The sequence below is a fragment of the Epargyreus clarus genome, unplaced genomic scaffold, assembly GCF_041222505.1.
Source record: "Epargyreus clarus isolate Ecla_fem2 unplaced genomic scaffold, WU_Ecla_fem_2.2 ptg000009l, whole genome shotgun sequence".
NCBI lineage: Eukaryota > Metazoa > Arthropoda > Insecta > Lepidoptera > Hesperiidae > Epargyreus > Epargyreus clarus.
Genome location: NW_027332217.1, coordinates 6,196,923 through 6,211,784, shown reverse-complemented (window position 1 = coordinate 6,211,784; position 14,862 = coordinate 6,196,923). Strand labels below are relative to the sequence as shown.

The 14,862-nt window shown below is 32.6% G+C and overlaps 1 protein-coding gene across 1 annotated transcript; it reads right to left on the bottom strand.

Moving 5' to 3' along the window:
- Positions 1–4,284: 4,284 nt before the first annotated feature.
- Positions 4,285–14,329, bottom strand: LOC140744646 (circadian clock-controlled protein daywake-like). The gene is made up of 5 exons (XM_073076264.1): positions 14,199–14,329; positions 7,327–7,540; positions 6,346–6,476; positions 5,445–5,600; positions 4,285–4,486 (listed from the first exon to the last, which is right to left on the bottom strand). Exons 1-5 carry the CDS (start codon positions 14,257–14,259, stop codon positions 4,335–4,337), a joined length of 714 nt encoding a protein of 237 aa, XP_072932365.1. The 5' UTR covers positions 14,260–14,329; the 3' UTR covers positions 4,285–4,334.
- Between the last annotated feature and the right edge of the window lie 533 nt (positions 14,330–14,862).

Here is a 14,862-nt window from a genome sequence, read left to right as displayed (position 1 = left end):
GTTGTTTATTTTTATTTCAAACACCAATTTCTGCAAACATATACTAAAATATTAATTAGTATTTTCTGTGAAAGAGGATGTGAATATGATGATGCAAGTCGATAAAACCAAAAATATAATCCATTATAAAAAACAAAGAAACAAAATTTTTAAAAATGGAAATGGGTGTTTCCGCGTTCGTGCCTAATTTATTTTATTTAATTAAAAATAGTCAAGTTTTACAACGGATTATATTTTCCTTAACTATTTCTGGTTACGTGTTTTTTTTATATAAATATAGTCTGTGGCCATGGTGATATTGACAAAACAAACCATTAAACAAAACTGTTATTTATATTGTATTAATTACTATAGTATTGTAATAATATTATAGATCAAACAACACAATTATTTCCTTGTATTGTTTTTGTTCCAATTTCTTGTTTATACATTGTTTTAACATTGGAAAGTAGTTATTTTATGTTAAGCTCGTTATTGTATAAATGCATTTAAAATGACTGAATATAGTGGAAAAGATAAAAATATTCACAGCTGAATAAAATTCAACGGAACACTTTTGTCATTTTCATAAACTTTTAATCCGTAAGCATTTCGGAATTTAGGGAAGATTTACTGCCATATCGACCCAATTTTAAATTTAAAACGTTAATACCTATATTTAAAATTTTAACATTGAAACCAAAAAAGCGAAACGATTTTTCCAAAAGTAGTATTTGCACGTTGCAGTACGAATAAAGCAACATTTATGATTTGAATTACAGAAATAGTGTTCCGATCTGAAGTTTTGAAGACTTGGTTTTTCGTCAGGAGTCTGCTCCTGTTGTGTTACGAGTTAAGATGAAATGAAAATGTATATATCAGGCATTTCTGACAATGAATGAAGTTTACCAATGTCTGCATTGCAAATTTTCCGTTGTCTACGAATGGTTAAAAAGTAACTAGCCTTCATTTGGATTTCAGGCCTTACATACATACACGGTACCTACACCGATTTTTTCCCTACCAAAGAACCTACCTACTTATAGAAAAAAGAAAATAATGATTCCATAATCTATTTTAAGATAGGCTATTAAAATTTTCCCAGAGATGTATTGAGTTGATTTTTCGTATTCTAGTATGGTCTCAATTATGTAGTGTATGAGATGATACAAAGATAGTAGTGGAATATAAGCATAAACATAAGCACAAACACACACTTCCACACTCTCACGCATACACACGCACACACACACCTACACACATACACATACGACGCAGGTACGTACATTATCGGGGATATATTTTGGATATTTTTTTGTATGGCAATAAATGAATTTTATTATTATTATATAAAGATTTGCAAATAATAAATACACGTAAGGCGCTTTACTTTGACCAAATTCATTTAAATTTTACATAATTTCCATACCAGAAAATAAATGGAAAAACTGAAACGGTAACTTAAATTGACGTGAGAATTGATTTTACTAAATCCACATAAAGGCGTAAAAAGGTCAACACAAGATATAAGAACAAAGATTACTTTGAGGCAACAGTGTTATACAAGTAAACATAGTTTTAACCCTTATAATTTATTCAGCTTTACCACGTTAAATCACCACATAATCCTACATGTTGTGTTCCCTCGTTTTACCAACTTTATCGTATAAACAAAGAAATTATCAGTAAACATCATTTACATCTTGTAAAACATAGCAATAACACGTAAGAAACTAATTATATTCTTGTTTAAAATGTATAAATTATAACCAGAAAAGTCTTAAAAATATTAAGACTAAAATTTTATTCGAGCTTTGAAAATACTATTTTAAGATAAGAATTACACGATTTAATATAATAAATACCATATTTTTATTGTACTTGAATATTAACTCTTTCTTTTTGTTGACGCCGGAGTGACGACGGGTTATGTGTGACTCTTACCGCACTAAAACCTCCCTGGTGGCCGTCCTCGGCGTTGGTGGAGAACTCCGGGATCTCCAACGGAACACAACCGGAGTCCTCCAAACGCGATGTCCTTCTATCGGGCTCTGCCTTTTGGGGAGCAATTTACGCTCCTCTCACTTCCCCTGGTGATTACAGTGATATGCGACCACACAAACCGCTGTCCTTCCCGAGGTCGCTTGCGGGACGTTTTGAGCACCCACTCTTGCCGCCCGCAACCCCAGAAGCCCGTTTTAGTCGCCTCTTACGATAGGCAGGGGATACCGTAGTCCTATTCTGGTCCCGGTACTAGAGGGAAATGAAGTAGGTACTTTGGTAGGGAAAAAATGGGTATATCTTTATTTATATCTTTATATACATATATTTCATTCTTATGTGCGTGTGTATGTCACTGAACTCCTCCTAAACGACTGGACTGATTTTGATGAAATTTGTTGTGTGTGTTCAAGGGGACTTGAGAATGGTTTAGATTCACAATTTAGTCCGTGGGAAAAGGTTCTTATATATAAAATTCTCGTGTCACAATGTTAGTAACCGTACTCTTTCGAAACGTCTTTACCGATTTTCACCAAATTTTATATGCATATTCAGTAGGTCTGAGAATCGGCTACTATCTATTTTTCATACCCCTAAGTGATAAGGGTTGTTCACTCTTAACATTTTTTAACACGCTTTTATTAGCTTCGGTTGTATGTATGTATGTATGTATGTATGTATGTAAGTACTTTCAACGTTCAGGTTCATTCAAAATTTTGAAAAATTATCAAAAGCCGATGACAATACACAATTTTAATAATTTTGTTCCATTGTCCTTATCAACATCCTCAGGATTAACGATTTTTGAGCCGAGAGAAAGCGCCTTAGAGAAAGTTCACGCAAAGTTACTAGATTGATTTTTAGTTTTAAAAAATAATAATGTTATTTCCCTATAACTCAAATGTACTGAAACAAATCTATAATGTCATCTTGTAGAATGATTTTTAGAATTCCGTACTCAAAGGGTAATACCTCCGCTGTCTGTTTGTGAGTCACAGGGCTTTATCTCTTAAACCGTAATAGATAGACACTTGATTTTTTTACAGACGATGCATAATGATGGTCTCTATAACAACAAATACTAAAAATTAATAAAATAAATATAGATCAAAAAACTAATAAACACGCTTTTGTGATAAAATCAACTAAAAAGTAGAAAATAATTTTCAATCTAGGAATCAATTAAGGAACAGTAAATAGTATAATTGTGGAAAAAGTGTGTGGGTGGTCCACTTATCAGTTTTTGAAAAGCACCCCACAACACAACACCCGGCAACACAACGTTATGTGTAACTATTACATGTCATTGTCTAATGTCTGTATTAAACCTTGAGGCATATCTGTGTACGTACCATGTATGTATGTAAGGCCTGAAATCTAAATGTAGGCTAGTTACTTTGTAAACATTCGTAGACAACGGAAAATTTGCAATGCAGACATTGTTAAACTTCATTCATTGTCAGAAATGCCTGATGATAATTTTAATTTCATCTTAACTCGTAACAAAACAGGACAAGATTCCTGACGAAAAACCAAGTCTTCAAAACTTCACATTGGAACACTACTTCTATAATTCTGTCAAAAATGTTGCTATACTGCAGCGTGCAAATATTATTTTTGGAAAAATCGTTTTGCTTTTATGGTGTAAATATTGAAATTTTAAATGTAGGCATGAACGTTTACCAAATTTAAAATTGGGTCGATATGGCAGTAAATCTTCCCTTCATTCTGAAATGCTTACGGATTAAAAGTTTATGAAAATGACAAAAGTTTCCCGTTGAATTTTATTCAGCTGTGAATATTTTTATCTTTTCCACTATATTCAGTTACTTTAAATGCATTAATACATTAAAGTACTTGACATAAAATAACTACTTTCCAATGTTAAAACGATGTTTAAACAAGAAATTGGAACAAAAACAATACAAGGAACTTATTGTGTTGTTTGTTCTATAATATTAGTAATTAAAACAATATAAATAACAGTTTTGTTGTCAATATCACCTTGGCCACAAACTATATTTATGCAAAAAACACGTAACCAGAAATAGTTAAGGAAAATATCATTCATAGTAAAACGTTTCTATTTTTAATTAAATAAAATAAATTAGGCATTAAACGCGGAAACACCGAATTACATTTAAAAAAAAATGTTGCTTTGTTTTTTATTATGATGCATTATATTTTTTTGCGGCTTGCATCATCATAATATTGTCATATTCAAATCCTCTTTAATAAAAATATTCTCATTAATATTTTAGTATATATTTGCATAATTTGGTGTTTGAAATAAAAATAAACAACTATAATAAAACATCTTAGAACTTTAATTAAGTATCACAAACATAACAATATTAAAGTATAGCTACATCTGAAATGGCCACTGTTGAGAATAGACTGTTGCAATTTTTTAATATTTGCTTAGCGACTTTCTCCAACAGATATCCTCCAAATTCTTTAGTAATTTCTATCGAATTGTTGTTAACGAATTCCCCAATATTATCACCTGTAAAATTAAGCAAATAATTATTTTTATCAATCGATTAGGTAAGTACTGTCTCACTACAGGTACATTAGCAAAGATATTTTTTTCGAAAAACTAAATTATTGAACAACTAAAACAACTTAATGGACAAGTAGCTGGATCCATCAAAACCAAACCAAGATACCAACTCCAAAAAATGGAAGTGTACTAACTTAAACGATCTTTTAAACGACGATCAAACACTCATATCCAGAACAGAAATCTTAATTTAAAAATTTAGATTTTTAATTAAGATTCGCCCAGGGTATGTTATGTTGATTGTGATATTGTAAACTTGTTGATATTTACGAAGGTGGTAGAACCCTTTGTGGTTCGACTTCGGCGGCACCACCACCACATCTATTTCTGCCTAATAACAGCAGTGTTAAGCGCTGCTGTGTTCCGTTTTGAAGGGTGTGGTAAGCGAGACATACTTTTTCTAGGCATTCCAGCTTAGTCCTCAGGGGTAGCGGCGCATCTGTGGCCGACCTCAGGTAGGAATATCTAATCCTATCTGGGGTTGATTACAGATGTCCATGGGTGGCAGTAGCCACTTACCATCAGGTGGACTGCATGCTCGTCTGCTACTCCTATCTTATAAAAAAAAATGTTTAATGACATAGCTGACCATTTTAAGGGTTCCATCCCTCAAAAGGAAAAATGAAATCCTTATAAGAACACTCCTGTGGCTTTCTGTAAGTCCGTCTGTACGCCTGTTACAACTAATTTGCTTAGAATCTACTCGCCCAACCAAGTTGAAATTTTTGTATAAATCAAGAAGCACCAAATTCCAGGAACACGCACACAGAACTACACGTAACCTTTCAGCGTGCTTTTCCCTCCATTAACTTTATCATCGTGCCACTTAAAGATAAGAGTTTTGATTTGTAAATTCATATGCTTTTCTATGCCCCAAACACACAAGCCTTTAAATACTTACTTAGCTCCTTGTTTCCTTTGAAAAGATTTGTCATACGGTAATCAGCGTTTCCTTTGACATCGTAATCGAAGGAGTAATTCTTGAACTGGACATACTCTTTGCCATCAGCCTTCTTCTCGATATCGTAATGACATTTCAAATTTATGGACAGATTTTCTGAAACGCAATAAACATATTTGTAAATATAAATATTTCTTTAATAAGTAATTGTAGAAGTTAATGCACTGTGAAAATTTCAACTGTCTTTCTATTACGTACGTCTTTATATTATTATTTTATTCTTGTATGTCACCCCTCATTTATTTTCAAGATGTTTTATTTTTAGTATTCGTTGTTTTGGCGGCCACCGTTATACTCGTAATACTGTGTCGAAAACTCAAGTATCTTATTCAGTTTAAGTCTAATACAGTTTAAGAGATAGAGTCTTGTGACAGGGTTAGGGTTCAGTTTTTGACGCTTTGGGTACGGAACTCTAATAAGCGTATTAAAGATAAATTATTAATGATTGACGATGAAGTATGCTAAATAGTACAAGCTCCACGTGCTAGGTTATAATAATTTACATATTAATAATTAAGTTATATTTTATGGAATACATGTTTCTTTCGCTGCTTTTTAACATAGCGGAGGTACGATATTAAATAAAGAAGTAGGTACGTTTAATATTCTTTGTTCAAATTATTTAGATTTAATTTAAAGCAATCATGGTCCAAGGTACCAATCTCAAATATCGAAATATGAAACGGGTTATCCGTTTCATATTTCGATATGTGCGTTTTAGAAAAAAAAGGTTAAAAAAGTTTTCGTTTTGAGGGGTGATTAGTGGCCATTAGGACAATAAATGTCCAATTCAAATTCAATTCAATTCAATTCCAATGGCTAGTCAAAGTTAATTACTTACTAAGTTTTAGTTTCATTTTTCCATCTCCATCAACAGGTAAAATCAGAATTTTTCCAGTTGCAGTATAATCTCCCTCCAACACGCAATCGAAGTGGAATTGTAAATCTATAGTCTTTTTCTTTAAATCCCATCTGGAAAATGAATTTATTTTAATTGTAATATAAAAATACGTGTGGCACTCGGAGACTGCCGCGGTAAAGCTATTGCATAGCATTTTTTATCAACTTATGCAATTACAATTTATATTTATTTTATTTATGCAGTATGCAAAAAGTCATTAACCCGTCAACTGGCGTGTGCGCCCCGGGGCGCACAGATCGCTACTAAAAAGTATCACCGCTGTGCCGGTCGGAGTGGGGGTGTTAGGTTTTTTTCGTTACGAAATTTCTGGATTCGGTCTCCACGCTCAAGGCCCGCGATAGAAGCTATGCAATGGCTTAATAAATGGCAAAGATAATATCGAAAAAAATAAAGAACTGATATAAAAAGACGGAGAGTAGTTCGATTGGCGTGGCAGCCGGCTAACTTTTATAATTATAAAATATGATCTGAAATCGGCTATTTTTTATAATATAGGAGTAGCAGACGAGTAGAGCGTGCAGTCTACATGATGGTAAGTGGCTGCGCCCATTGACATCTGTAATCAACCCCAGACAGTATTAGATATTCCTACCTGAGGTCGGGCACAGATGCGCCGCTACCCCTTAGGACTAAGCTGAAACGCCTCGGAAAAGTATGTCTCCTTTACCACAGCCTTCAAAACGAAACACAACAGCCCCTAACACTGTTGCTATTAGGCAGAAATAGGTGTGGTGGTGGTGCCGCTGGAGTCGAACCACAAAGGGTTCTACCATCTTCAAAACAAGTAAAACCGTTGTTTTATATGGAGTTAGCTACAGATATACATCGGAAGCAATAACCACTTACCATCAGATGGACGGCAGGCACTTTCCTAATTCAATCTCACGAAAACATACTTACTTAACTTTGTCCATGATGGTACTGTCCAGGCCTTTAACACTCGAATTTTTCAACTTAAATATAAGTCCCGAGATATCAAAACTAACGTCGTCTATCGAATCAAGTTTCTTCACGCCAAATTCAGGCATGCCCGCGAAAAACATTGGTACCATTTTCTGGTAAGCTGGCAACATGCACTTGGAGTCGTCCAGGTGACATTTTTCAACTGGTAACACTGAAACAAAATAGTGTACAAACTAAATGATTTTGTAAATTACCCGGAACTGGTACAATATTATTTAAAATATCAAACACAAACTCAATACGAAATAATAAATGTTTATACCAATAGTTGCTTAATATAATTGTATACAAAATATACAAACTTAATATAAACTTAATATACAAATATTTTAACTGAAATTGAAAAGGTATTCATTATTAGCTATTGCTACCCTTGGAGACTCGACATAGATGACTTATTAATAACTCAATAAAGTTGTGATGTTCATATCACCTCATGAGTCATCTTCATATTAATAATATTTATACAATATTCATAAATAGTCTTCATTAGTATTCATTAAAAAAATATCAGCTATGTATTGTACGGATCTAATAAAAGAGTTGATTTATACAATTTGTCAGCGTTTCGCTTGCAATTGGTCTGTAATTCAAAGACTCTTTCAGGTCATATGTACTCGTATATTTCAATCGTTTTATAGCCATATACAACCAAGCCTAATGAAATGAAATTTTTATTTTGTATGGGCCAACGGCGGCACTTACAATGTTTTTTAACTACTACCGGAACGCGACCTCTACTGAGAAGATCCGGTAAGAAACTCAGTGGGCTTGTCTTTTTTTTTTAATAATATTTAATTCTCTTTTTTTTTAATGCCATCATTTTTACATATAATTAATAAAGCATTAGCTCCAGTTTCTATCTTGCTTTACATTTATCTAAAAAGAAGTTAGTTCATCAAGATACGCAACACTTTGATATTTTCTTAAATAACTAATATTTTGTTTTATTATCAGAAATTTGATAATAAGCTTTACTAAGCATCCAAATGGAAACCTTTGTAACATAGATACAAGACGTAAAATAAGCAGTATATTATTTCATTTGTATCATGTATAAGAAAAACTTGAAGCAGTGATAGCCTAGTGGTTAAGAAACTCGGCCTCTCGATCGAGGGGTCCGAGGTTCAAATCCCAGGCACGCAACTCTGATTTTTCAAAGTTATGTGTATATTAGAAATTAATTATCACTTGCTAAACGGTGAAGGAAAACATCGTGAAGAAACCTACATACCTGAGAGATTCTCAAAGGTATGTGAAGTCTACCACTACGCACTTGGCCAGCGCAGTGGACTATGGCCTAATCCTTCTCAATATGAGAGGAGCCCCGTGCCCAGTAGTGGGACAGTAATAGGTTGTTGATGATGATAAGAAAAACTTATTATGACAGCATGTGTGAATTTCTGTAAAAATAAGTAAAAGGAATACCAACTACCTACATATTATTATAGTTTTTGCTACTTTGCAAAGTTGTAAACATATTTGCACATTTAGGTATGTACTTAAAAATAAAAATACTTTATTAAATATAGTTATCTAATGAAGAAGTCACAAAAAATCACCTAAGAACAAGTTTGTAAGGTCAATCAAGGCAAAGCGTCTAAAATCTTATATTGCCGAAACTAATATGCTCCGTCAATTATTTATCAATGACACGCCCAATTTAGATAAACGCGAAGATACTAGATAAACCTAGTCAGTATGAAAGAACTTGTTAGCCGACTCCAAAAAAGAGGTTCTACTTATGTATGCGTATATATATTTTTTTTTATTTTTACTATTTTCGAGTTGCTAGGCGCTTGCGTCATTAGAAGCGTGATATAGGAATATTTTACCGATTTCAAGGATCTTTTTTCTAAAACAAGCCACGTGTTTTAAATTAAAAATATCAATTAAAGTAAATCCGACAGAATGAATAATTTGCATGCTTCGCTAAAAGGAAATTAGAAGTGCCATTTCCATTTTTTTTTTAATTAATTTTAATGTACCCAATGTAACTCCTGCTACCAAGACATATCTGAGTATTAATATCAATCAAGCCGTTTAGACTACATCTCATGTTAAACATACAGACAGACCTTTCCAAGTAAATGACGCGACTGCTACAAAAGTCTTACAAAAAGTATATCAATATTACTTTACTATATAAGACTTTATAGGTATGCAATTCGGTAGTTTATGACTTTTAGAGATGGAGAAAAAAAATTACCAGTGCTAGCACAGTGATTACGTATTGTGATGAATACGCCATAAATTATATTCAAGTGATTGTAAAAAATCGCAAACATACTTGATCTCCAAGATACAACATTATGTTAATTTGAACTTGAACTTGACTTTGAACACTTCATGATGTCTAAGCTATGTAGGTAAAAGAGTTAAAATAGACACCAAAAAAAAATACCACTCAAAATCAATATTTTCACGGTACAGGATAAAATCGAAAATGTGAGAGTAAGTATTTCACAGTGTCATTTTCGACACTTAACAGCAAAAATAACATCGCCACGCCGACTTCAAGATCTGACGTTTGATTGAACTGTTTTTGTGATTTTCTATATTTGTATTTTGTCTACAAATAAGCCATTAGACTGACAAAACAAGATACAATATCGCTGTAAAAATAGAATTTGTGTGAAGGTATTCCTACGAATTTTATAATTCTCTTGTATTCGATGAAAATGGTAACACGCTTTGTACTTCTACTGTGGTATATAGTTCCTGTGGCATCTAGTTTTGCCTCATAACAACAATGTTATAATTAATGATTTCTTCTAGTATGAAAGGCGTAGTAAGAGTAGATACTTTTATAAGTCGTTTCAATTTAATTGTCAGTGGCTGTCCTCAGATAAGGCTAATTTTATCTGTGTTTGATTACAAGTGTCCATAGGCGGCTACGACAATAGAATACGATTACACCCGTATAGAAAGAGTTTTGGGTGGATGGGTTTTGGATTTGCTCTAAACGCAAATACCGTTATAAAACGCAAATAAAAACTACATTCGAAGTTTGCTGAATCGTGTTATAACACAATGTTTCCTCAATTTTAATAGACTATATTTTATCTATATATATAAAAGAAAGTCGTGTTAGTTACTCCACTTATAACTCAAGAACGGCTGAACCGATTTGGCTGAAAATTGGTGGAGAGGTAGCTTAGAACCAGGAGACGGACATAGGATACTTTTTATCCCGTTCGACCGCGTTTCCTTGAAGTCATTTTATAACTCAAGAACGGTTGAACCGATTTAGCTGAAAATTGGTAAAGAGGTAGATTAGACCCAGGAAACGGACATAGGATACTTTTTATCCCGTTCGACCGCGTTTCCGTGAAGTCATTCTATAACTCAAGAACGGCTGAACCAATTTGACTGAAAATTAATCGAGAGGTAGCTTAGAAGCAGGAAAAGGACATAGGATACTTTTTATCCCGTTCGACCGCGTTTTCGTGAAGCATTTTATAACTCAACAACGGCTGAACCAACTTGACTGAAAATTGGTGGAGAGGTAGCTTAGAACCAGGAGACGGACATAGGATACTTTTTATCCTGTTCGACCGCGTTTCCGTGAATAAATAAGAGTTGAAAGTTTGTATTAAAGTCCCCCAGTTTTGATGCAAATCTATATGAAAATTGGTATTTGATAGGATTTCGATAGAAAGTAATTAAATATCTATTTTACGATATTTGCAAAATCAACCCTTAAGTTGGTTAAGTAGGGGTTGGAATTTTATATTAAAATCCGTTAATTTGGAAGCAAAAACTGTAAAAATTTGCATTTGGCTTTAGAAGACACTTCGTTTAGAAATCGGCAGATTTTGAAGCAAAGTCTATGAAAATTGGAATTTAGCTTTTTGATTCAAAATAATAGAACACATTTTTCACCGTTTTTGGAAAATGAACCTTTAGGGTCGTTTAATCGGGTATGGAACTTTAATTTAATATCCGTTAATTTGGAGCACTAAGAAAATTATCATAAGACATAATGAAGCATCTGAGTCACTGTTTGTTTTTTTAGATCAACCCTTAAGACTGTTATAAATCGCCTTTCTATTTACACACCTGTTTCAGCATGTTTAGCTATTCAACAACCCGATTAGAGTACTATAAGTAAATAAACTTTCTTTAAAAAAAACCGTTATTGAAGTTATAGGTACTTCTTTTCGCGTGTTTGTAAAAAAAATAACAAAAAATACAACCGACTTCTATGTCACTACAAAGTAAAAAATAATTCGAACGTAAATATATTGAGCGCCGACTTCAGAAATATGTACTAAAGCAACATTTATTTGAATTATTTTTTACTATGTAGTGACATAGAAGTCGGTTGTATTTTTTGTTAAAATTTTTTTTACCCTTTTTAGTGATGACATAATAACATTTATATTAATACAATATAAAATTGTATAAACGTGATCATGAATTAAGGTACGGTCTGAATTTACATTGATTGGAACCGCCCGCTCGCAGGACGCTGCCGCGCGCTGCCCGCTTAGTTTTATATTGTCTTATGTGTTCCAACCTAACCTAACTAAATAGTCAATGATTTGCAATTTCATTAGAACCTCCTACACCAAATATCTTCAAACACGACTCAATTATTCCCATCGGTTGAGGAGTTACATATTTTGTCTCCGAGCCACATTATCAGACCCTTAAATAGTCAATGATGAACTGACTTTGCAATTTCGTTAGAACTTACACCAAATATCTTCAAACACAACTCAAATATCCCCATCGGTTGAGGAGTTACATATTTTGTCTCCGAGCCACATTATCAGACCCTTAAATAGTCAATGATGAACTGACTTTGTAATTTCATTAGAACCTACAATAAAAAATAACACAATAAAAAAATAATTATTAAAATCGGTTCATTAACGGCGGAGTAATTCGTGTACATACATAAAAAAAAGATACCGGCCGAATTGATAACCACCTCCTTTTTGAAGTCGGTAAAAAAATAACAGAGTGCAGAGAGGTAGAGTGAATTTTATTTAATTGTATTTTTTATTTTCCTGTTCTCCTGTGGCCATTTCCTAATATTTACCAGTAGTTTATGGACATAATACATAAATAACACGAGTGAAACCACGAGGTACAGATAGTCACTCATAATTAGGTGGTACGAAGTTCACCGGGTCATCTAGTTTTTTATAAAGAGCATAATATGACATTTACATTTTTATCTACTACACAGCTCATACAATATGTATTTCTCGTTTCTGCATTAATTTTCGAATGATTTAAATGGCTAAATATAGGATAATATTAGCAAAGTTGTTACCAACCTCAATTTCTTATTTCGGTCGGCCAATATTTTAATCTCAAACAAACACCTACGATGTTTCAAAGTAATGTAACAATGAATTAAATATCACTGCACTGCACCCGCACGCCTGAGACTTCTAAAAAACTAAAAAACACGCTTTTATGATAAAATCAACTAAAAGTAGAAAATAATTTTCAATCTAAGGATCAATTAAGGAACAGTAAACAGTTTAATTGTGGAAAAAGCGTAGGGTGCTCCATTTATCAGGTGAACTATAATAATGTATTAATTTTTAGTATTTGTTGTTATAACGACCACTATTATGCATCGTTTGTAAAAAAATCAAGCGTCTATCTATTACGATTTAAGAGATAAAGTCCAGTGACACACGAACAGACCGCAGAGGGTTTCGTTTTAACCTTTGAGTACGGAATCCTAAAAATCATTCTACAAGAGGGCATTATAGATATATTTCAGAACATTTGAGTTATAGGGAAATAACATTATTATTTTCTAAACTAAAAATTACGCTATAACAGTTATTAAAACTAAAAAGCAATAATTATTTGCAATCTCGTAACTTGCGATGAACTTTCTCTGAGGCGCTTGAACCATCTCACCTCGAAAATCGTTAATCCTGAGGATGTTGATAAGGACAATGGTACAAAATTATTAAAATCGTATAGGCATCGGTTTTTGATAATTCTTCAAAATTTTGAATTAAACTGAACGTTCAAAGTGGATAGAAATCGGGTTCAAAGATTCCGTTACTGTTACGTACATACATACATACATACAACCCAAGCTAATAAAAGCGTGTTAAAAAAAATCCAAAGATGTATGAAGTCCACCAATTTCCACTTGCCCAGCGCGGTGAACTATGGCCTAAACCCAATACCTAAGCCCTTCTCAGTTATTTTTAAAAGAAATCATAATTGCTAATCAATAAATTAATTCCTGACATTAGCAAAGTATTGAAAAGGGTTTTAAATAAGATTAGTACACTTTTCATTATATTTATTGGAATATTATAATGATAATTATTGTTTATTTAATTTTAAGTAAGTAATATCTACTACATAAGACACTATTAAGTAAAATGCTCTATGTAAGTGACAAAAAGCATTCACAAAAATAATCTAAAATATTCAAATAAAGTCATTGCTCACCGACCTGCAAATCATTTTCACTCGAGAAAATGGTTAAAATGTTAACTTTTTTATAAAATTATACACTGATTTATAATTATAATTCACTAAGTCACAATAATTCTCGAATCACTTAAAAGCACCTTGTTTTAATATATTGATGTTATCTATTGCGAAATCGACGATTGTGATGACAGTGTAAATTGGTTTTTAAATCAATTTATCCCAAAGCTGTATAGTATTTTTAAATAGACATTGTTATTCGTATATATAATTAATAGCATTAGTAATAATTTTAAATTCCTCTTTAAAACCTCAAAATTAAATTATTATTAATGTCCGATTTATTTTCATATTTTATTTATTAACATAAATTTTTTAAAACTTACCCGAAGATTTCGCCACCAAAATGAATACCCCCATATACAGTACTCTTAGCAGTAATTTCATTGTAATGTAAATATTGTTGTATGATTGTTGGAAAGACTGATTTAGGACTGTCAGTTAGGATCGGCGTTAGCGTTCATATAGGTACCAAAATGGCTGCCACGCCACTAATAAAAACAAAAAGCGTATCGATGTAATAAATATTATGTAAAAAATATCCTGTGCTGACTAAAATTATGATGCCATTTAATAGGACAATTAATATTGTCCTAACCAGTTGTTGACCATGATCTTCAACGTGATTTGGTTTGACGTCATAATAATATAACGGCACTTTTTATACAAATCTAAAAAAAGACATCATTTTGAAAATAGGTCGATATTGGTTTTGGAAATTTGTGAATCATTTTCGATTACATGCATCATAATAAATCGAATTATTTCATTTTATAATTGATAAATTTATAAATAAAATAAAAAAGAGAAAAAGTAAACTTCTGTTTTGTAGACAAATAAGAGATAATAATAGTTCTTTGTCGTCAACCCATGAGCGGCTTAGTGTTGTGTATGTGTGTGTGTTTTGTGTGATCTTCCTTCATTCTCCTCTCAGAATAAGTGGGATTTAGGCCTTAATCCACTGCCCTCAATGTGAATTGGTAGACTTTA